The 25,286-nt window shown below is 32.3% G+C and overlaps 4 protein-coding genes across 4 annotated transcripts; all 4 read right to left on the reverse strand.

The window, feature by feature from the left end:
• Positions 1-3,291: 3,291 nt before the first annotated feature.
• Positions 3,292-4,282, reverse strand: LOC105953644 (protein MIZU-KUSSEI 1). Its single transcript, XM_012977319.2, has one exon. It carries the CDS (start codon positions 4,148-4,150, stop codon positions 3,458-3,460), a length of 693 nt encoding a protein of 230 aa, XP_012832773.2. The 5' UTR covers positions 4,151-4,282; the 3' UTR covers positions 3,292-3,457.
• A 4,263-nt stretch (positions 4,283-8,545) lies between these two features.
• Positions 8,546-9,495, reverse strand: LOC105953643 (uncharacterized). The gene has a single exon (XM_012977318.2). It carries the CDS (start codon positions 9,277-9,279, stop codon positions 8,674-8,676), a length of 606 nt encoding a protein of 201 aa, XP_012832772.2. The 5' UTR covers positions 9,280-9,495; the 3' UTR covers positions 8,546-8,673.
• A 3,068-nt stretch (positions 9,496-12,563) lies between these two features.
• LOC105953642 (protein RGF1 INDUCIBLE TRANSCRIPTION FACTOR 1) lies at positions 12,564-14,587 on the reverse strand. The gene is made up of 5 exons (XM_012977317.2): positions 14,359-14,587; positions 14,182-14,248; positions 13,828-14,028; positions 13,513-13,728; positions 12,564-13,267 (listed from the first exon to the last, which is right to left on the reverse strand). The coding sequence occupies exons 2-5, from the start codon at positions 14,182-14,184 to the stop codon at positions 12,959-12,961; spliced, it is 729 nt and encodes a 242-aa protein (XP_012832771.2). The 5' UTR covers positions 14,185-14,248; positions 14,359-14,587; the 3' UTR covers positions 12,564-12,958.
• A 1,640-nt stretch (positions 14,588-16,227) lies between these two features.
• On the reverse strand, positions 16,228-17,283 carry LOC148771445 (uncharacterized). Its single transcript, XM_088815985.1, has one exon. The coding sequence runs from the start codon at positions 17,281-17,283 to the stop codon at positions 16,228-16,230; it is 1,056 nt and encodes a 351-aa protein (XP_088672111.1).
• Between the last annotated feature and the right edge of the window lie 8,003 nt (positions 17,284-25,286).

Raw genomic sequence — 25,286 nt, forward strand, 5'->3', positions numbered from 1 at the left:
GTTAGAACACAATTTTTGCTTTCATCAAATACTTCACACTTACGCTTTGTGAACAATACTGAGTCGTATAGGTCATACAGTTGACTTACACTCAGAAGGTTTGATTTCAAATCTTCCACATACAGAACATTGTTTAGGTTTGGCAATCCTCCAACACTCAAGTTCATTTTTCCTTTTACGTAAGCCTTATTTCCATCTCCAAAGTGACCTGTCCACTAGACATGTTATGCAAATTTGACAAGAAATTCCTTTCACCTGTCATGTGTTTGGAGCATCCATTGTCATAATACCAAGAGTTATAAGCACATGCATTTAAAGATAAAATAGCTGATCAACAGTTAGTACTATCATTTGTCATCCATTTTTTATTAGATTTTTTTCTTTGGGAGTAAATATCCCACGCAGCGGAATTGGATGGCTGATATGCTAACTGTTTATTTATCAGTTTCCGTATTTTAAAGCATTTAAGCCTGACATGCCCCACTTCGTGTCAGAAGTGACAGATAGGACCAAACTTAGTTGGATGGCTTTGGGTAGTCACATGCGGAGATATGGGATTGACGAATCTAATTCTCTGGTTCGAACCAGTGTTAGCATTAGATTGTCCACCAGTATACCCTAGACCAATTCTCTTGGGATTAGAAGGATGAGCATTTATGATTTCATCTAATCTATTTGAGGGAAGAAATGTAGTGCGATTTAACTTACTGACAGAAGCCTCAAACATTGTGGCAACACATGGTGAAATATCTTGGTGATCATCCTCAGCCTGTATTTTTGGAAAAAGATTTTTCCTGATTCTTTTTGCTCTTTCACCATCAGAGTCCTGCCAATACTTCAACAGATCTTTTAGATTGTCGATGTCTGTCTGTGCGAAGTCCTGTTCCACTTCAAAGACTTCAATCTCCATCTCAAGTTCATCGATTCTGTCATTCAACTTTGTTATAACAGCTTCGTTCTCTTCCTCTCGTTCTTTGATTCTTTCTTTCAAGACTTTATTTTCATTACTGACTTCATGACACTGCTTTAGGAGATCATACAACTGTTGTTAAATTTGTTGGATAGAATCTTCACCTTCATCTTTTGATTCGTCATTCCCTGTGGACAGAAAAGATGTATTTAATTTTTCGTGATTCTCATTTTTCTGTGTGACATACATGAGATGTGGTGGTTCTGTGCATATGGTGTCTTCTAGTGTGTCTTCAGTGATCCTGCATGTTCCACATAAATCATTGTTTGTATCATCGTCACTAGCTTCACTCTCATCATCAGAATCTGAGTTGTCATCACTCCAAGTTGTGGTAAGTGATTTTCCCTGTTTTTTCAGAGTGTTAGCACATTCTGCCTGGATATGACCATAACCATGACACTCTCTACATCGAATTCCCTTCTTGACTGCTGGCTTATCTGTAGAAGTCCTGGGTTTTCTCTCAGAGTTTGTAGGATGTCCATTTCTTTTCATGAACTTTCCGAAGTTTTTTGATATTAAGGACATGGATTTTGTAAGATTGACTTCAAGTGCTGTCATAGGAACAGTAGACACAGATGATGTTGTGTCCAATGCAGTTTGCAAAGCAATTTTTCTCTCCTTGTCCATTCTGCTGATGTTCAACTTGTTTTCAAAAGTTTGTAGATTTCCAATTAGATCTTCAAGTCGCAACGAGTCCACATCACTGGCTTCCTCTATAGCAGTGATCTTGTATGCGAATCGATCTAGCATGGATCTGAGTACTTTCCGAACAAGTTTAACTTCAGGATAGGTTTCACTGAGGCCATGAGCTTCATTTGATATGTCACATAATTTGGAGTTAAATTCGCTCACGGTCTCATTTTCTTCCATTCGAAGATCCTTAAACTGGGTGGCAAGCATTTGATGTTTGGATAATCTAACTGAAGCAGTTCCCTCATAGGCTGTTTGGAGTTTTTCCATGCTTCTTTAGCACACTCACACGCAGAGATTATCTTGAATTGATTGATATCAATTCCATTGAATATAGCATTCAAGGCTTTGGAATTCATATTTGCTGCAATTTGTTCGGCTTTGCTCCAGTCTTTCTCATGCTTCTCAGTTTCAATTCATTTTTCATCTGTGGCAACGGGTCGTTTCCATCCAGTCAACACTGTCGGCCACGCGTCTTCATCCATTGATTTTATGAACATCTTCATCTTAGTCTTTCAATAGGAGTAGTTGGTTCCCGTAAGCAGTGGTGGACGAGTAGTGGAACCTCCTTCCATATGAGAACTCATAGTACCTATGAAAGGTAAATGTCAAATAAATCAAATTCCCAAAATCACACACTATGTATATCTAGTGAGAGGCTCTTGATGCCAATTGTAGATTTATATGCCTATAAATACAGTAATTCTCTAGTTGTAACAATTTGATTAGTCGAAACAATGTTTTAGTTACAACTATAATTCTTATGTTAACATAGTTATATTCTACTAAAGCAAATAAACAGAACACAAGAATTAATGTGGTTCAGAGACAACTGTGCCCTACATCCACGTGGACCTGCAAACACGATTTCACTAGTTCAGATTTACAGTGTACATTAATAAGACTTATTAAAATAATTAAGACTCCCTCTTTAATTATTTATGCCGTTCTTGTACACAACTCGAACTCCGTGTCTCTTCTAACAGCAGCTCCACACCGCCTGCCTAGAACTCCTTTCAGGCATGAACTCCCTTCAGTGACGCGGTTGATCTCCCTTGAGATCTATACAGCAGATTTGTATATGTTGACACATGCAACGGTGGCACAGTTCTGTCCAGCAGAACGTTTTAGCAATTCTTCAAAACTATGGAGTAATTCTTCTCCCAAAAAGTGTCACGGTCTTTGTGAGGAGAGGAGACTTATATAGACGTGAAGTCGGCCTCCAAAGACCTACCTTGTTCCCAAAGGATTCGAATAACTAGGAAACAAAATCCTAATCAATATTTAATTCTAATCTAGATAACCATAAAAGATTCCTAACTAGAGTAGAGTACAAGGAAATAAATTTAGGTCCTAAATTATTCCAAAGAAAGGACTCTAAATTTCCAAAATAAACATGGGAACAATTCTCTACCAATCTTTACTTCCCAATTGTGGCGAATTTTGTTTATCTGTGAAAATCTGGCGCCAACATATTGGATTCTTATATGGACAAATTACAATGAACATTAATTTACTTGTTATGGATATAATTATAAATTAGACATAATTGATCGATAATATTATATATTCATCTTTTGTTTAATTATAGAATCCAGGTATCACTTGGCACTAACTAGCTAGTGTGCTGTATTCAAGGATTTGTATATACTTCCATTACAAAGTGTGCTAGCTGCTGCTGCTATCACTAACTTAATTAATACACTAATTAATCAAGTTTATATATATATATGCAAATCAATTAATTAAAATAAAATAGTTGGACCACTTAGCTTAAATATTAATGATTATTAATAATTAAGATCTCAACAGAAAAACACTGAGCTCTTGGGCGGAGCTTCCCGCAGGATTAATCATATGAAACGACTCTGAATCTGCCGATCCAATTACCCTTTCGAAGCTTGCTCTCAAGTACATGAGTTCGCCGCCGCCGTCCTCCGCCCTGGGCAATACACCAGCCCCCGCAGAAATCGACTGCATGAGCTTCAGCACCGCCGCGTGGGCGGGGTTCATCTGGCGCCTGACGGCGAAGCCAACCTTCCTGCCGTTGCAGTACATGCACCACACGGGGACGTCGTAGAGGGGGGCGGCGGAGCTGCGGCGGAGGGGGTCGGGGCAGTAGTCGAGGGCTATTCTGAGGAGGCCGTGGTGCATCTGTCTAGCGAGATAGGAGGTTGGGACGGAGAATTCAAGGAGGAGGAGAGGTGGGGATACCCTGGTGCCGTCTTGGATGCAGAAGGTGACCCTGCCGTTGCGGTGGCCGAAGATGGTTCCGGTGACGACGGTGGAGAAGGTGTCATCATATAAATATTCATGAGAGAAGGCGCAGCAAGCAGGGAACATGCAGTCGACGAGAGTGCGGAAGGTTCGGCGGAATCTGACGTCACGGCTTACGCCGACGCTGACGCCGCAATCGAGTGAAGTAGGAGTGTCGATGATATTGTGGAATGGACCCCTTTGCCATCTCCCTAAGTCTATCATCCTCCTCATCTATCTATATATATATGCAACCTCTGATCTGTACGCAGAGAGAGAGAGAGAGAGAGAGAGAGAGAGAGAGAGAGAGAGAGAGAGAGAGAGAGAGAGAGAGAGAGAGAGAGAGAGAGAGAGAGAGAGAGAGAGAGAGAGAGAGAGAGAGAGAGAGAGAGAGAGATCAGATAGGAATATAAATAATGAAGATGGAGAGTATATATAGAGTAGTACGTATTATATATGTAGGTGTATAAATAACAAGGCATATGTAGTTAATTGATTGGTACACATATGTATGCATATATATATGACCTTTATAACTTTAAAAACATGCATGCATGTGCAAAAAGTAGTAGTACGTAGGGTCAGCTTGCATATCATTTTCATCAACTCTGATCCACACGGTGGTTCTATATATATATATATATATATATAATCCTGAAAATATATACTATTAATTAATTAATAATATTTGATTTATTTAATTGTAATTATTCATTAATGTTTTTTTTCTCTGTGTTTTAGTCATGTTTTCAGAAAAAAACAAATGTTATAAATGACAATTGACAGAGTTATGTTGTTCAGTGAATATATGTGTGTGTGTATTGAGAAGAAGCATATTGAAATGAGAGCATATTTCTTTTGTTTTGTTCCCAACAGTTTGGTTTGGTCTGGTCTGGTCTGGTCATTGGTGCGTGCGTGCGTGCGTGCATTTTTGCTAATCATTCTGACACCTTTTTCCACACAAAAATTGGTCCCAATTCCCCCAATTCACAATATATATATATTATTTTATTTACTCATAACATTTTCGTCATACTCAAACTTATTTCTTAAGTTTATTTCTTCTTATCTAATATATTTGGTCTAATCATATAACATTCATCACCACTTTCAAAAGCCTATTTTCCCTCCCTAAACCGCTTTTCTTTGCATTCACCCACCGCAATTTTTTTTTTTCTTCTATTTTTCCATAACTAAATATTTTTTAATTCCATCATTAATCAATATGTTGCCATCTCACTATTTTCTAGGGTTTGGAATTTAGTGAATAAACCAATAAAGTTGTGTCAAAGGTTACGAATCAAGCTCAAATAAATTATTAGTGATCGAGCATGATTCTAATATCGAATAATTTGGTTTGATTTCTGATGGCATATGAATCTCAGACCATATAATCTATCATGTCAAATAGTATGCCATCCTATATAAGATCTCTTCAAATAAATTAATTCGGATTTTCTACAATATATACATTGGCCCTTAAAATGTAAATGTTAAAAACATCATTACTAGGTATATATTACAATAATCTATATTAATAATTATATAAATATTAAATGACATATCATTTTACACTTTATTATAAATATTTACAATATCTCACAAGCATTACCAGTCCACAATTCGGATTGGTGGTAGGGTACGGCATGAAATTTAGGGAGAAAGTCTCTCTCTTTTTTTTTCTTCAATATAAAAAGGAACCAAAAACCTTTTCTTTAATAAAAAATATTTTGTTGGGGTAAAATTATTATTAATTAGTTGTAAAAGATTGACTTTTTGCGTTCTCTTAGGCTTTATTACATGCATGAGATTCTTAATAATTCTATCTTTGATTCATTCATATATATATAATTAGAAAGAAGAAAAAAAACCAATTATTGTTAGTTTAGTGTGATTTGTAAAGAATCTAAAGATATTGTTTTCCTTTGACTGAATTTCCTCCGGCCTGCAGGGGTGAGTGGTCTTTCTTTTAACGAATATGTGATAAATGTCGTTTTAGTTTTCTTAATACTATAGTAGTGACCTTCAAACGTGAGTTTGACCATGTTTTTTGGGCTGAATTTAGCAAAACTGATCAAAACACGGAATTTATAGTTTTTTGAGTTAGCTTTATAATACAACTTGAATCACAAAGATTGGATGTTATATGAGAAAGATATGAAAGAATCAATGAACAATGCTCACAACTTTGATGTTTTGAGTTGTCTAAAATTCAAAATATAATTCATTCATGCATGACTTTGCCGTATAACATCAAATATAGTTGATTCAAATTGAGCTAACTCAAAGGACTACAGTTTTTGTGTTTTGAATTTTACTTATACAGATAATTATTTTTTTATTTTGTAAGAGAATTTTATTTATTTTTAATGAGAGTTGGCATTTGATTCGAAGGGGTTGAGTAGAATTAAATAAAAAGAATTATGATAGAAATTACATATTTAGCTGAAGAACTTTAAAGCCTTATGGGATTAATCTGATAAGCTACTATGCGAGTGGGCTTAGCTTGTGGCCCGACTCAATTTTTTAAGCCCGAACAAAATTAACTCATTCATCCTATATCGAATTCGAGTAAATGAAGTACACTACGACACGTACTCAAAACGTAGATTTCGATTTCATAATTTTTTTTCCAATTTCAACATAGAATTATACTTCAACATTTTGATTTTAATATAAAAACACAACTAAAGAGGACTCAATGTTGATTTTAATATGACATTACTTAAATTTAATACAAAGTCAAATCAAATACAAGTTTTTGTTGATATGATAAGACCTTAATAACTAACATTTTTACTAAAAAGACACACATGGGACTCAATTGTTTCAATAAGATATAGTTTTCAATGTTATAAACGAAATTTGAATATTTAAATAAATACACCAATAAATTGATTATTTTGGGGCTATTAGTGTTGTGACACGTGTATGATACCGTTGACTTAGGTTTCTCTTATGCAAGTTGAGAGTCTGCAACCCTGCATAATAGTTAGGGGTGGCAATTTTTCAATTTGGACTGGATCCGATCCGGATTCATGTGGATCGGATTCAAAAGGAACCGAATCCAAAATTAACTTATATAAATAGGTTTAATGTGGATCAGATTAAGACCGATCCGGATTGGATCCATATGGATTCATTGCATCATGAACTCAACTTATGAAGTTGAATATTTCAACTTTTAGAGATGTATATCTCAACCTATGTGGTTTTATACATCAACTTTCACACTTACACATATTGACACAAAGACTCACACATTTATTCGCACACACACACTTACACATATTCACACACACACACACTAACATATATTCGCACACACAGAGACACACACAGACTTAAACATATACACACACTAATACATATGTGCACACACAGACACACACACATATTCACACACACACAACTAACACATATTTGCACACACACGCACACATACTTACACATATTCACACACACACACATACACATTTCACACACGCACTAACATTTGCTATAAAATGTCACTTAGGCATATTCAAATACACACACACATACAGACTAACACATATTCGCGCGCACACACACACTTACACATATTCACACACACACACACACTAACACATATTTTCACACGCAGACACACACACACATACTTACACATAGTCACACACACAGACACTAACACATATTTTCACACACAGACACACACACACACATACTTACACATAGTCACACACACACACACACACACACACGTATTTTCACACACAGACACACACACACACATACTTACACATAGTCACACACACACACACACACAAACACATATTTGCACACACAGATACACACACGCACACATACTTACACATATTCATACACACACATACACTAACACAAATTTGCACACACACACACACACACACACACTAACACATATTCACACACACACACACATTACACACACACACATACACACTAACATTTGTTATAAAATGATTTTGATTATTATTCATAATTAAAATAAAAATAAAATAATGTTTGACTTTTGTTTTGAGAAAATTGTTTTAGTATTTAAATGGGTTTTGATTGGATCTAATATGACCCACTTCATTTTTACTTGAACTTTCAATGGATCTAAAGTTGATCCACATGGATCCAGTTTTTCAAAAAAATCAACTTGGTTCGATCCGGTTTATTCCTACTAGATTTAATCTAAACTGGATCAATGTGGACCGAACCGGATCTGATCGGATCCATAGAACCGGATCCAAATTGCCACCCCTAATAACAGTGGACATTTGACCTTTTAAAAAGTAAAAGAATAAAAAATAAACTCTAATATAGTCTAGGATGAAATGGTCAAATTCCCATCTTCAACAAATACTTTTCATGCATAATATATAGTATGAACATTACCAACGAATATACAAACATTGATTTCCACAAGGTGGTGCAGTTGTTTATAATTTATTATTCAAAATAAATTAATTAAATAAATTCACAGGTAACAACAATAAACGTGTATTGCCTTTCAAATGAATTCCCAATTTAATAATTAATACTAATATGGACGTAAATTTAAATAAATCATGTTAAGTACGTTAACGACGAATGGACATACATCTTGATGAATAATATGGGAACGCATACAAAAATTATCCATTGATTAATGAGCTTTTTAATTACATGCAGAATTTCTTCATCTAACAAAATCTCATTTAAAAAACAATTAAGTAACAAAGAAAGAATAAACATGAATCTTGGTTTAATTAAGTTAAGAGCAGCACAGATCCTTCATATATTGTGTTAAGCTTAAGCCTGAATGATCGAACCGCCAATTTAGCTCGCCTCGAAGAGTACTTTGTTAATTTCCTCACCGAACCGGATCTCGTAATTCCCAACCCGGCCGGTCGGTGAAGGTCGCCGGAGCTTTTAATCGGATTGAACGTACGATTCGATTGCGGATCCTCCTCCGACGATGACGACACGAAAACAGGGGAGATCCGATTTTTGCTCTTCCTGCGGCGATCGGAGCCGTTGATCTGCTGGAAGGCGAGGCTGGCCTTGACGGCCAAGGCGGCCATGTCGGAGGCGGCGAGCCGATACTGAAGCTTGGAGGTAGGGAGGAGAAAGTAGATCTGAGCCGGCTCGAGCTGTTCGTGAAGGTCGAGAGAGGGTATGAAATCGTCGAAATACAATCGGTCGGAATTGCAGAGAAAAACGGAATCCGGTGGGGAGTGAGATTGAAGAACCTGTGCGACGGTGGCAGGGAGAGGGTAGCGGAGCAATTCTCCGGAGGGGGAAACGACATTGCAATTGGCGGAGGAGGGATTCCGAATATCGGTGGATTCAGAATTAGACAAACAGCCACCCATTAATTAATTAATTAATTTCGTTTTAAATTCTCAAATTGGGAAATGAATTTGTATGGAATGTTGAGAAACCGTTACGAAATTAATGTTTAAAAGGAACAAGGTCGCCGCCGGGAAATAGAGAATTAGGGTCTGGTCAAAGAGGAACGATTACAACAACGCTGTGGGTTTTGACTTTTGAGCTTTTTTTGTGGTAAAGGGTGATAACGGTTTGTGACGGGAGACGCAGTTTTAAATAAGCGATTAAGACGGACTTTATTTATTGTATTTTTTTGAATTTAATTTCCTGAGTGGTGGTGACTCAGCTTGGGAGAAAATCACGGCCAATATGACCAACGCGTCGAGTAATATAAATATAATATAATATAATAAATATTCTAGAAGCTGTAACGTAGACCTTCACACTATGCTTATCCAAATGGCTGCACCTATTTGCAATCTTAAAATTTCTAAGCGCAAGACCTTACTTCATGCAAGACCAAAATATTAATAAATTTACTAAGAGCAAGACTGAAAATTACAAATATGACCCCAATATTAATTTTGATATTATTAATTCAAAATATGCCTAATTGCTATTGCAAGACCAAAAAAATAAAAAATAAAAATGCTTCTTCTTCACCAACAAAACCCAACCTCCTCTTCTTCACAAAAAACTCTTTCATAATCTTACTAAAACTTGAAAAGAACGACATTATGGACACACGAAACATTAATATGGATGATTCTTAGGTCGAAGAACACAATGAGATAAGAAATGTTGTACTTTATTTAGCTTTGTGATCGTTTTTTCGTTTTTCGATAATAATTTTGCGTACACAAAAATTCGACGTTTACAGGTCGATATTTAGCAATAAAAACGACATTACAACGTCGATTTTCTCAGTTTCTGAAAAATCGACGCCAGCATGTCGTTTTAATTGATAAAAATCGACACACTGATGTCGAATTTTGAACAAAATATCGACACACAAATGTCGAAAAAAATGCAAATAATCGACAACAACTTATTGTCGAAATTTAGTGAAATTTTTTACACCAATGTGTCGAAATTTTACAAAAATATCTACAAGTACAGGTCGTTATTTTTAAAACCACAATTCCTTCAACAATGGTGGTGGAATCTAACCCTAAAATCATACCCTATGTTCTAAATGAACTTGTGGCGACTGTCGACTGCAACAGCGACGACGGTGGTGGTCGACTTCATCGGCGACGGCGCGCCGGCGAATCTGCAAATGATTCTCTGGTATAAAATTTTATTTGGTCTTACCCTAAGTAAATTTTGGATTGCATATAGTCGCTGCGTATCCAAATTACTGAATGTGCATTTGGCTGATCTTATCGAACAGTACACCAACAATCTAATACTGTAATATTTGTACTTTTTTTAGTATATGATATGATTATAATAAGTTGATAAATATATAGTAAAGGTCCTCTCTAGCATTAAATTAAGCTCAGGATAAGAACAACCGTTTAATTAGAGCCCCAAGTAGTACAAAATTTTGTAAAATTTTAAAATTAGTAATTTAGTATTATTTAATAAAATTATTATTGATGTGAATGTGACATAGGCCAAATAAAACATCATATTAAGTTGTAACAAATATATATTATTAATGCGCAATTGGATCCACAAATAAATTAAGAGGTCAAAATTAGGGTCCAACCCAACTTTCTCAATCCATGTTATGTATTCCATACGAAGGAAATGCAATAAATCAAACATCAATTGTTCACAAAACAATCATTCTTATGTATGTGTATTATTAGAGAATCTCCTGCAGCTATTTTAAAATTTACCGCTTCTTTGCAAATTATAAAGAGTTTTTACGGCCCGGTGGTGATTTTTTAATAATTTGATAAATCAAACTTTAACACATCAAATTAATGTATATTAATAAAATATATTAGTATGGTCTATGGTGGGGAACCATATATAGGAATTACTGAGCTCGACTACTAGTCAGACAATAATATTAAAGAGATGGTTAAAATAAAAACCATTGAGTTGTGAATATTACTTACTTGCCTATCAAGTCAAACTCAAAATTAATTAAACATAAATTTGGGTGGCAGTCAGTACAAAAATTGCTGAAAAACATTTAATTCATCAATATATATATATATATATATATATATATATATATATATGTGTGTGTGTGGGGATAAAAATATGAATATAGGAAAGTTGAGCTGATTCATCACGGCTCTTCCATCCATCCACTTGTTTTACAATTGGTATAGAGCAAGAGACTCAAATTAAATGAGCCAGAGTTCGAACCTTATTACAAATCACTTATGCCTAATTGGTGTGCAATCTTGTACAAAAGACAAATTCCTTACCCACGTGGCTATATTTATTGGCCCGATAAGTATTTGATGGTGCAATTTAAATTAAGGTGACTCAACGGCTGTTAGGGTAGCGGATTCAAATCTGATGTCCACAGGAAACCAACATCCATTGAAGTTGAAATCCCCACATTACGGCTGCTATGATTCGATCATAATCCGGTTAATTTGTAACCTATTATTATATGAAATTATAGATATATATTATCGAAAATTCACTTTAATTGTGTGTGTGTGTGTGTGTATAGATGATTGTGGTTGCATCTGTAATGGGGAGACTGACCAAGACTAACATGCATGTATGTCTCTCCTAAAATTAAATTCCATAAAAATAGAGAAATAATATGTATAACAACTAATTAATTAATGCCTAACAAATATTGAACTAGCCAACAAAAATGCATACATCAAAGATAAAAAGCAAAGGGATAAAGAATAAAGATATAATGGTGGTGCACAATTAAGTGATCAAACATCTGCAGATAATAAATAATAAACAAATATGTAAATAAACAAAAAACAAGTGTCGATTATACAAGTAGGTGTCGATGGTGGGGGTGTTACGTGTCCTCTAAGCTTTTGTTGACCATGATTTTACACCACCCATCAACAAACAAACACTATTTATTTATTTATTTATATATTATTATAAATTAATAAATAAAGTGTTGAAAAATCAACGTTGTTATTCGTCGTAATCCTCGTCAACTTCAGTGTTAAGAGTTAGTCCACCTTAACTTACAACCACATACACAAACAAACACACACTTCTCAATTATTAATAACACAATACCAAATGTACAACCAAAACTCAGATTGGCCTACAATTTCACTCTTCCACTTCTTTGTAATTATGACATTGTTTTTGCTCATTAATATTAATCACATATTAATATTAATAATGACAGATTAATAAAACAAGGAGAAACAGGAAAATAAAGAGTCACAATGAATTAATAGTCAAATAAACATACTTTTAACGACCCAATACTATTACTATTAATTAAGGAGTAGCAAAGAAAAACTATAAAAAAAAGTGATTAATATGTATATATATATATATATATATGTACACACTTATCTTTAATAACCCAAGTATTACTTGATAACAAAGTTTGGAGTGTATTATATTATATTGTATGCACACAAAGAAAGTAACCCTACTATATATTCAAACGTATATATATTTTCACCTATTTTCTACATATATTCCATTTTCACAATAACCACCACTACTAACTTATAAACCATTAGAAAGAAAACCCTTAGCTTCTTGTATCAAACAACCTGCCCAAATATTTACAGTCTTCCTTTTGTTTTCGTAATCTCAGAACGGAGCTCGGTGTGGGACCCCTTTCCTCCGACTTGAGTTGCTATGATTGAACTGCGGAGGAGTTTTTGGTGATATAACATTACTATTATTATTACCCAACTCGTCCCCCGAACTAGTGGAACAAGACAACCTCTCAAATGTGTCTGAAAATCGGTTGAATATGTTATTGGGACGGTGGATCTTCGTAGGGGTCGATGACTCATCGGAATCCCAATCAGCAAGAAACATTTCCCTGTTATGCTTGTTGCTATTCGGCTTCAACCAAAATGAGAGCTCACTATCTCCTCTCTTCATCCCATTCATCTGTACGTTCTCCAAAACAAACACGGGATCAAATTCAGACAAGCAATAAAAAGAAAACAATAGTGACTCTACTCGATTCTTGTCCAAAACTGTGGGTCAAGAAAGTTGTAGAATGATTCATTGACAAAAACAACAATAGAGATCATAGAGGAACAAAGTCACAAAAGTAGCACATAAGACTAATAACGATACACAATAGAATTCAACGAAAACGGAACAAGAATGAAGAATGAAGAATGAAATACCTTGCAGCCTAAAGAACAGAATCTGAAATTATCGGGGAGGCCACGTGAGCAGATTTCGCAAGTGAAGGTGACACCCTTGCCAGGCCTAGGTTGAGGCCTCTCGTTAAGGAACACGATTTTGGCACTATTTATAACATATGTCTGTATGCAAGATATGTCTATAAACCTCTGAATTTCATTCACCCTCACCACATTATGATACGAAGATCGCCTTATCTGTTCTTATGCACAATCAATCATTCGATTAATTAATTTCCCTCAATCGAAAACTAAATAAAGGAAATAAAATAAAGAATGAATAAGTAGGAAGTAGACCTGAAGAACACGATGGTGGTTGTGATGGAACAAACAGTAAGAGCAGAAGGCGTTACCCATGCAATCCAAACAGAACAAATTGGATTCATTTTTATTGGAATCAAAATGGAGGGAACAAGGTACAAAGTAATCTGCTTTAAGCATTGGTTTTAACCATGGCGGCCCCATTCCCTCATTTCCCATTTCAACTATTGGGCTCACCTGCATTTCAATTTCAATTATCCCCTCTCTAATCAATATCAATCCCTAAATTGATTATTATTATTATTATTTTGAAAAAAGGGTTTTGTAGTACTCTGTTTTTATTATAAACAGAGTGGGTGAGTGAGTGAAATGAAAATTCAAAAAAAATACCATGATTTTCTTGACCCTTGAAGCAGCCGTCGGAGCTTTTCTTTTCTTGTTTTTCCGGCACAAGAATCTGATGATGATGAACACAAGAAACATACATTTATTAGTATACTGTCTGCCTTCAACAAAAATAAAAGTAATGAATCTGAGAATGAATTAAACGAAACCCTAGTTAGGAACCTGATGAAAAAACGGAACACCAAAAGAGCGTGTTTTGTGTGTGTATATATGTATGGAGGGAGATGACGGGCGAAGGTGGGGGTTGACGGCTGTGCCTCTGTGTGTGTTTTAACTTATAAGACGGTGAGTGAAGAGAGAGAGAGAGGAGGGCTACAAGAAAAGAAAATAAAATTATAAGGCGGTCGAATTTTTTGAGCTATTTATTTTTTTATTTATTATTTTTATATTCAAAGATATTGTTTTATTTATTTTTATTATTGACTCATACTAAATGGAAATAAATAATTATATTATTTTGTAGGGAAGGAAACGTGCCAAAGGGGATTTTAACTACACGGCCAATATATATTCCACGCACCTATACCAATTGTTGTGAGTGCCTGCATTTTATTTTATTTTATTTTATTTTATTTAAACACACTTCTAGATTCTGTTTTTTTTTTTTTTTTTTTTTTTTATTATTATAAGCCTATATCAATAATTCATAAGTAGATAAATAAATAAAAATAGAGAATTTCACTATTAAAAAAAAGCAAGAAATACAAAGTGGATAATACAACCGAAGGTTTAAGACCAACAAAACACAATGATAGTAATCCCAAAATATTAATTAATGCCTATATATAGCATAAAATCTTCTTGGATGTTGTGTCTTTATTAAAACAAACTTCAATTTTCCAATCCCTACATACATACAGAAAATACTCTAACGAAATCTTATATATAAAAGCAATAATCCCTACATACATTACAGAAAATACTCTAACGAAATTTTATAACTATTTTGTAATTTTTAAATAATTTTATGTGTAATTTTTCGGTTGGCTATTATCTCCTATTTTGTACTTTATTTATTTAGTATTATATTATTATTGTCATTGATGATGCTAAATATTAGATCACCTTAGAGAGTTGAAGTAGAATGACATGCAAGAGCAAAGTGGATCATTGGCTTCCGAGCTTGATGACCTTCAGATACCTGCGATCATAAAACACGTAACTTAAGCTGGGGTTGATCCGGCAGAAACCCCTCCGGCGCTCAAATCAGACGTGCGGATAGAAGAAATAGTTCAGAGAACACATGTTGTAAACTGCTTAGGTAATAGGACGTACCTTAATGAATGAGTTAAAACTTTTATTTAGATTGTCGGGCACAAACCTTACTTTGAAGGTGATTGGACTTAGTGACAGTGGTCTTCAATATTGGGTTTATGACCCAGTAAATAAAACAATTGTAGGCCCATTGTATTGACCCAACTTGATATATCAATCATGTATTAAATAGAACTAGTAATACACCCGTGCGATGCACGGGGTATTCATCGTAAAACAAATATTGAATAATAAAAAAGGTTCTCCAAATAGTGATATTAATTGTTAATAAGTAAAAGAAAGAAGTAGAACATATTCAAAAATAAAAATAATTTGTATGGTGTAAGTTCAAAATAAGCCGAAATAAGTGAAAAAAACTAAACATCGAAGGTTTTAATTTCCCCATACAAAAGAACGAATATATATTTGGTCCCAAACTTGTACATCCATAATGACATGAACGTTGAAAACTTGAATTGTTTGATACCAACCGCCCTAAACGCATGTAACAAATCCAATACAATGCAACTGACCTGCATATGTTGTAAAATGGTCACACGAAAATGTAAATTGTTACCAAAACAATACCAATATAACTGTTTAATTGCATAAAATCATTGTAAAAAGATTACCTTCATGAAATATAGCGAGCGGAGTCCATAGCAAGTTCCTAGTACAATTAAAATAAACCTACGAATGAGGAATAACAAAACATAAAAATAATAGATAATAAAGGTCGTCAATAAAAATTGTAATTTTTTGTATAAATAATTATCTTCATATACGCTGAAAAACTTCCTTGTATACAACAGTATTTGTAACGTTGGTCGTATCACCAGATTCCGAGTTAATCAAAATCTTTATGCCACTTTGACTCTTAACCCTCGAGAGTGCGACATAGAGCTGTCCGTGACTGAAAACAGGTATCGGCAAGTACAGGCCCACGTGAGAAAGAGTTTGTCCTTGACTTTTATTGATTGTCATTGCGAATGATACCATCAGCGGAAACTGACGTCGTTGGAATTTAATAGGCAATGCAGAGTTGGACGGTACCAAAGTCATTCTAGGAATGAACACCATATCACCAACATGTTTACCGGACAGGATCCTGCAGTTGAGAACGTGTTTTCCCATATTAATAATCTGAAGCCTTGTTCCATTGCACAATCCTCTGGCCTGATCGATATTTCTGATTAGCATAACGGGAACACCTCCTTTCAATGTCAACTTAAGCGGTGGAATTCCGGAACATGATATGGTGTTGAGAAACTCCGGTGAGTATATTTCTGCGTTGACATCCGACAACAACTCCTCCTTGCACATACTATCTGAGCTGAAATAGACCTTCTCCTTTCCAGTTATGATCGACAAAAAATGATCGTTCACAAAACCAACACTTTCGTTAGTGGGTGCAAGGATTGCTCTGCCTTCGAAATACTCGGGAGTGAAAAGGTTGGTCACCAGATCGGGATAGACAAACTCTATAAGATCCAAAAAGGGATCTGCAGGATTCCAAAGCATGTCATCGGGAATTTCAATTGTGGCATCACCGTCATTTATCTCGCCAGCATCGCCATTGCCGATTCTCAATATCCAGTCCGCAAATTCTCTTATTTCATCTGCATTAGCGGAAGAGGAGGACGACTCAAGTCTCATGTTCTTGTTTAACTTCGTAACCTTGCATTGTCTCCACAACGGTGATGAATTGATTGTAGCATAAACAATGTCTTGTCTCGACGCTTTCAACACAACTGGCAAAATTTGCCGAAAGTCTCCTCCAAGCACTACAACCTTGCCTCCGAATGGCATATCTGAATCAAGAATAGATTTCATTATTTTGTCGAGTGCTTCGAAACAGTACATGTGCCTCGTCCCATATGATTAGCTTTGCTCTAGACAACAATTCTGCCTGTGGGCTCTGTTGTTTGATGCTGCATGTGGAGCTCTCATGTACAATTATTGGCAGTCCAAATCTGGAATGAGCAGTTCTGCCACATGGAAGTAGAAGCGAAACAATACCACTTGAAGCAACATTTATAACTATTTCTCCTTTTGAACGGATAGCAGTCGATAGAGTTTTCCATATGAAAGTCTTTCCCGTTTCTCCATGCCCATATATAAAAACGAATTAATTCATATATAAAAACGAATTGCATAAAATTTGGGGATATGTATCAACTAATAAAAATTTATAGCGATGAAACATAAGTAGTGCCAAAAGTTGAAAAATACGTACTAAAAAAGTTTTACTTGATGTTTTAATATTTTATTTAAATTAAGCTTGAAAGGGGATCTAATTTTATAAAATATCGGATCCTACAACTATAAATCCCATTTCAATAAAAAAAACATTAAAATTTAAAAGAAACGTGAGGAATATTAATGATATGTATTTGGATCGAGTGCGTATAGAGGAAAAAAAATTGGAACAAAAGAAGGTGGATGATCGAGTGTTGAAAATTACATATAATTATTAACACTGAAAGACAATTACATATGATAATATGAAGAAGATCATCATATGAAGTAGTTGGATCAAGTGCTGCAAATTATATATAAATATTAAAACAGAAACATAATTGGATATGATAATATGAAGTACGTAGTTGGATCGAATGTTGAAAATCACATTGTTTTAGGAGATTATATAGCATGAATTATTACGTAATTTTGAAAATATTTTAAAATTTCAAAATTTGAATTATAAAATGAGTGACAATCTAAAATATTGAAATCATTGATTATATAATGAAATGATTTGATTTGATTTGAATTGATTTGGAAATAGTTAATCAAGGCAGTTAGTAAATATGTATTAAGTTAATTTGGAAATAATTAATTTTGATTGACAACTAATTGAGCCACCTAATCCGAGAAAAGTTAAGCCACAATAAAAGATATAATTTGTCTTATTTTATGATGCATATAATATGGGAGAAAATATAGTTATGAAAAAATGTAAAAATTGTAATTATTTGATATACACATAATCAAGAAAAAAAATAAAAAATAAAGTTGATTTGAATGAATCATATCTTAAAATTGAGATAATTGAATATATATGAATGAATCATATATATATATATATATATATATATATATATATATATATATATATATATATATATATATATATATATATATATATATATATATATATATATATATATATATATGTTTTTTTTAAGAGAAAGTAATACTCATATGGAAATTTTATCTATCGCAAAAAAATAATATTATATATTTTTCAGAAAAAAAAGAAAGAATAATTTTTATTGTACATTATTCTGTTTTATTAATATATGATTATATTTTATGAAATGAAATAATTAAATAATAAAAATATTTATATGTTGTATTTTAAACAAATATAATTTATTGAATGCATATCTCGATATTCTATAATTACGAAAATTAAAAAAATATATATATTTAATTATTAAAATAAGTCGATTATTACAATGAAAAAAAAATCCTAAAATTTATTTGAATGTTCATAAAAAAAGGACGTTAAAACGAATATATTTGAATATTCTTAATGTTAATGTAGTAATTTATTCAAAAAAATTAAGATCGGAACATAAAATAGAAAATTATAATGAATGTAAAATATGTAAACTATAAGAAAATAAAATAAAACTCCAAAATTGCACTAATGAAGTAAAAGTACAGAAATTTGTTGTCTTTATTATTTACAAAAAAGATAAGACATTCAAAAGACGATACATGTCAATTATGGTGACACTTGTACATACAACAATATTGTCCAATCCTCTTTTTAAAATTAAAGAAAAATAAAAAATCTTTCATTTCCACGTTTCCACATGCAATACATGATTCAGTTTCAAGTTCTTTCATTTCTGTTTGACAAAACAATAATCGATTTTTGGATAATGATAAATATATAAGTCAATTAAATTAAAAAACTAAATACAAACTTTTACATAAAAAATAAATAAATTAAATTACAAAAATTATATGCAAACCGTAATTATGTAGTACATAGGACATAAGTTGGATTCGTAAACAACAACTGCAAGAAATACATAAAGAAAAAGAATTAGCATAGTTCTTCAGTTAAATAAAAATATTAAACATATTTAAACCATCTAAATTAAATTATAATACGATAAATGCATGAAATCAATTGGAAAAAAAATTACAAAAAAAAAATCAAAAAGAGAAAACGAAAAACGAAAAACAAAAACAACTCGAATGGAATGGGTGAAGAAGAATAGTGTAGGGTGAAATAAATAAATGGGGGTTTATATAGTTTTGATAAGTATATAGTAATTAGGAAATTTTTTTAATTCAAATTTCAAATGACATGATTATAGGTGGAAAAAGAAAAAAAGAAAAGGTAAGAAATCAAATCAATTCAATTCGGATGATTTGATTTCTATTGATTAGGAATTAATTTTAAAATATTAAACAATATTTATGGTTATTGAATATTTTCATTAAATTAACTATATCAATTAAATACAATCATCTTAAATAGGTAAGAAATCAAATTTCATATCATAAAATGTATATTTTGATTTTAGAAAATTTTAAAATAAATAAAACATACACGGTTTTTTTTTTCTTCTGTATTTCAATAATAAAATTATAAATTTCATAATATATTATTAATTTGTTAATTTGAAATCGAATTTTAATGCATTATTAAATAATATCAATATACTATTTTTTGATATTTGTTTTTTGTTGAATGGATATTCGAATATTCCAGAATATTGAAAAAAAAAGAAACAACTGTATCCCTTTATTTTAATATTTGAATATTAAAAAAAATGCTTTTTTTTTTTCTGAAAATTATTTGAATATTCGTAAAAAAATTGAGTGTACTGAATTTTTTTAAAAAGACTACCAATAAATATATTTTGAAATACTGGAAATGTAAATAAGATTTTTTTTATTTCGAATTTATAAAATATTAATTTTGAAAATAATATATATACACGTGGTAATTGTTTAAATGAGTGTATAAATGTTAAATAGGAAATAACGTAAATACATACCAAAATAAAATTGACAACTCACCAATTGAAGAATCCACCTCATCAATTGAACTCCAACTAAGTAATTTTAATAAATGACATCATCATTTGCCACATGTCAATCATTGAGGGCATAGATCCTCTTTTTATATTATATATATAGATTTTATATCAATTGCACAAAGATATCCGGTAGTACATCGTACAAAAGAAAAATAAGAGTATATAAGATGATGAGAATTAAATAGGTTAAATAAATAAGGGATTATATTATTATTATTATTATTATTATTATTATTATTATTATTATTATTATTATTATTATTATTATTATTATTATTATTATTATTATTATTATTATTATTATTATTATTATTATTATTATTATTATTATTATTATTATTATTATTATTATTATTATTATTATTATTATTATTATTATTATTATTATTATTATTATTATTATTATTATTATTATTATTATTATTATTATTATTATTATTATTATTATTATTATTATTATTATTATTATTATTATTATTATTATTTATTACTAGCATTTTTCCCCGTGCGATGCACGGAATATTATTTTAAAAGTGAAAAAAATAATCAATTTAATACATGATAAGAAAATATAATACACTAACATAGTATAATAATGTAGTATTATTCATATTTTATATAACATTAGTTTTTTTAAATCTTACATATTAAAATTTATAATCCAAATATATAGATTAAAACTTAACAAATCGTATTTCTATCTTTATCTCTTAAGATTTGAGATATATTGATGAAAAATAAGAGATTGATAATTGTTGAAAATTATAGTTAGAAAATTAGTAGAGAATAAATATTAAAAATAAATAATTACAGAAGTATCATTAGAGTAGGATTCTCACGATTTAGTTTAAATTTTGATAATTATTAAAAATTATAGTTAGAAATTAGTAGAGAAAAATATGAAAAATAAATAATTACAGAAATACATTAGAATTTTTTAGGGTTGCGTTTCTTTCTTTTATATATAAGATATAGATGGGGAGTCGGCCGTGATGGTGGTAAGCTCGTGCGTATGAAAGGAGTAGATGCCAGCCGTTGATTACGAATATGTTGGAGACTCTGGATTCTTCATCATCCTCTCTTCACTAACAAATAATAAAATCTTATATCATAAATGGATAATATATTAAATCCACAATAAATATATACCGAGCGGTTCTTTTTATTTTTATTTTAGTTTTCGTGTCTTTTAACATTTAAACCACAAAATATGGGGTTGTGTTTTCCCCATTTTTATTTTAAGTATTTAGGACTGTCCTTTTCAAGTGTTGGACTAACTTAATATTGTAGGGCTGGGCAAAAATTATCAAATACCGATTACCACGGTATACCTACCACAAATTACCGAATAAATACCGAACTATCGGTTACCACTGCATTTGGTACGGTATCGGTACCGTACCATTGTCTTACGGTACGGTAGCGGTATTGCATCTTCAATACCATGGTAATACCGTATCGTACCGCAACTTATTTTAAAAATTAGTTAACATATTTTTCCTTTTATATTGTTAAATAAAAAAAATATAGTTAACACATATTATTAAAAAAAAAAAACAAGAATAAAGATATGATATATCCTATATATATTATATATACATAATTATAATTTTTTTTATTATTTTCATATATTTATGCAAACTCAATATTTGGTTCTCGTTGAAGTTGTTTATGCCACGTACTTTCAAAGTCCATCTAATCTCTTATTGTGGAATACTTTTTGCCATAATTTTCTTCTCCCTTTCTTTCCCCCCTAAGTTCCCAGCCTTTTGTTTCATTTGCATTATTGAAACATAGTTTTTTTTTTTATTTCTTTTTAAATAAACCATGAAACTTTTTTGCTCATTAGTTTCTACGATTTTTCTATAGATATCTTAGTAATCATTAGTTAATTGAAATGCTATTACGGTTGTATAATGTACATTCATGTAAATTGCTTGATTACCATACTCATTTGCTTAATTTGTTGTATTTATGCATTTATTTAGTATTCATCTTAAATATGGTATCATCCGAGTTAATCAACAAAATGATGTACGGTAGATTACCACGTACTGATCATACCGTACCGAAACTAACGGTATACCGAATAACGGTATACCGCAATTGTTGGTACGGTAATGGTATAGAATTTTTCAATACCGAAAGATACGGTAGGTACACGGTATTGAACAAAATGTTCGGTAACCGTACCGAAACCACCCCTATAATATTGTGTGAAAATTAAATTGGACCACGTAAGCTATTCAAATATGTATGTATGGTTATTACTTTTTTCAGAAAAATACACAATTTGACTAAAGTATCCCCCCCTCCAATTAATTAATTATTTATGTTATTTTTTATAATCAGTGTTTGAAATAATGTATGAATAGTAAGGGCAAATTGAAAATTTCTAAACATGATAAACAATTTCGATTATTTTTTTTCTTCTCAAAAGTCCTAATTAATTTCTTATTTTGATTCGAATTGAATTTCATATATTGGGACGAGGTCCAACACCATTCACGACATTTTCTTTTATTGTCTATGGGCCGAGTAATGTTTTTGGGCCACCTTTAAATTATATCATAACATAACTTGCACCCAAAATATATGTCAACTTTGATTCTCTTTTTAAAAGATAAAAAATCTATAAAAAATCAAATTTTTAAAAAGTTTGCAATACATGAGACACATTGAAAGGAATACCTAGTTAATTAAATGAGCAGTCGCGATCAGTACCATCTGTTAGACACATCAATCTCACCTAATTAAAATTGAATATACATTAAGATAAAATATATAACTATCACAGTATAAAAATAAAAATGGTTAATATAGTTACCAAATTTAGTAACTTGATTCGTTGAATACTGTAGTGCGACAACGTTAACATATGGTCCATTGACATGTTCTCAACACATTTGCTTTTCATATCACTATTTGATATGTGACATATCAAGCAGTTAGCAAATTAATTAAAATACACAACTTGGTAAACATGTTATTATTGTATAATGATTAATGACTAATACATGATAAGCCTGTTGGTACATACATGTATGCCTAAGGTTTTCCAGCTGGACGCCATAATTTGCTTCGTATCACCATCTTCATTAAAGATACGCAGTGAACCGATACAAATCATCGAACCAATAATATCTAATCAAAATAATTATAAATTTAATTGTTTTCATTATACAAAATACTAATTAATATGAGATAGAGAGTTTACTAAAAGTTATTATCTATAAGAAATTGATTGACCATTGACACATACATCTCATGAGTTTATAACAGGAACAAAGTTAAAACACATTGATTGGTATATAACTTGTAGTAAATTCCTTTCCATTTACAAACATACGTGTTGATTTTTGGTCTAAATGTGTTTTGGGCCAGAAAGCCCAATTGCTCTCCTATTTTATACACCACCATTTGAGTTAGGCCCAAGAATGAGTAAGTGAGCCCAAGTCCATGGCTGAGCTAAATCCATCCGTTGGATTTCTGGCTGAATCTGGACCGTTCATTCTCTCAGTTAAATACTCTCTTCTCTCTCATCTTTTCTCTCGTTCTGAAACCCTAGCCTTTACCCCTTCTTCTCCGCCGCTCCTGCTTTTGTCTTCTTCCTCCCTTATACTGCCTTGACTCTGTTAATGGCTGGAGGTCAAAGAGCACGGTACATAGCTGACTTTCACCCTCCAGTACAGCCTTCACCGGCTCTATTTGACTTCAGTCTCTATAAATACTGGCATGGAGGTTGGAAGAGAATAAGACACAGATAAAACCCTATACTTGACCTAAATCTCTCAGTTTTCTATTTGTGAGTTCTGAAATTGGGGTTTTGGTGAGTGGGTAAGCTTGAGTGTTTGATCTGTTCTTTCCTTCGTGTTATTCTAGGTAAAACTAGGGTTTGTGTATTGAGAGAGAAAGAAGATCTGTTATTCTTGAAGTACTCTGTTGGTGTATAGTGAAAGTGTGAATCTCTGGTATGAAAAATTGGAAGACTGGACTGATATTCTTTATCTATTTATCTTTCAATTTTATTCACCTTTATTTCTATCTTTCTGTTGTACTTGAGTATATATTCTTGACGCAGAACGGAAGCACGGTAAAGAATTAATTTCTACGAATTAATCCTATAGAACACGATAACTCTGGAATCCACCAGATAATTGAGAGAAAACTCAGAAATTTTTATTAATAATGAAAGATGCTGAAAAATAAACCCTAGAGCAACTATTTATACTAAAAAAAACGAAAAACCTAATCAAACTAGGAAAACGAGAACATTACCAGAAAAAAAGGAAAAACCTAATCAAATTAGGAAAACGAGAAAATTACCAAAAAAAGGCAAAAAAAAAAACGAAATAACTCCTAAACCTAATAGAATACCGAAAGTTGGAAACAACCCAACTTGCGGAATTCAAATCCTAATCAAACTAGAATTCCGACTCCACCACCTCTGCATCAATCCCTTCTTCTTCGAAAGAGCTCCACCTCGAGCTTGTATCGGGATAAAGTGGGGTATTCTCCTGATACTCGTATAAGTCCGAAACGTTGAAAGTTTTCGAAATACCCATGTGAGCCGGGAGGTCGATTACGTAAGCATTGTCATTAATTTTCTGAAGGACTTTGAACGGTCCATACTTCTTTGGCTTGAGCTTGCTATACGTTCCCACCGGGAATCGCTCCTTTTGAAGGAATACCATGACATCGTCCCCCGCATGAAAAGTCTTCAGCCTGCGATGCTCGTCCGCGGTAGCTTTATACTTGGCATTCTTTTGC

Source organism: Erythranthe guttata, chromosome 3, assembly GCF_056151865.1.
Source record: "Erythranthe guttata isolate IM_541 chromosome 3, IM_541, whole genome shotgun sequence".
Classification (NCBI taxonomy): Eukaryota; Viridiplantae; Streptophyta; class Magnoliopsida; order Lamiales; family Phrymaceae; genus Erythranthe; species Erythranthe guttata.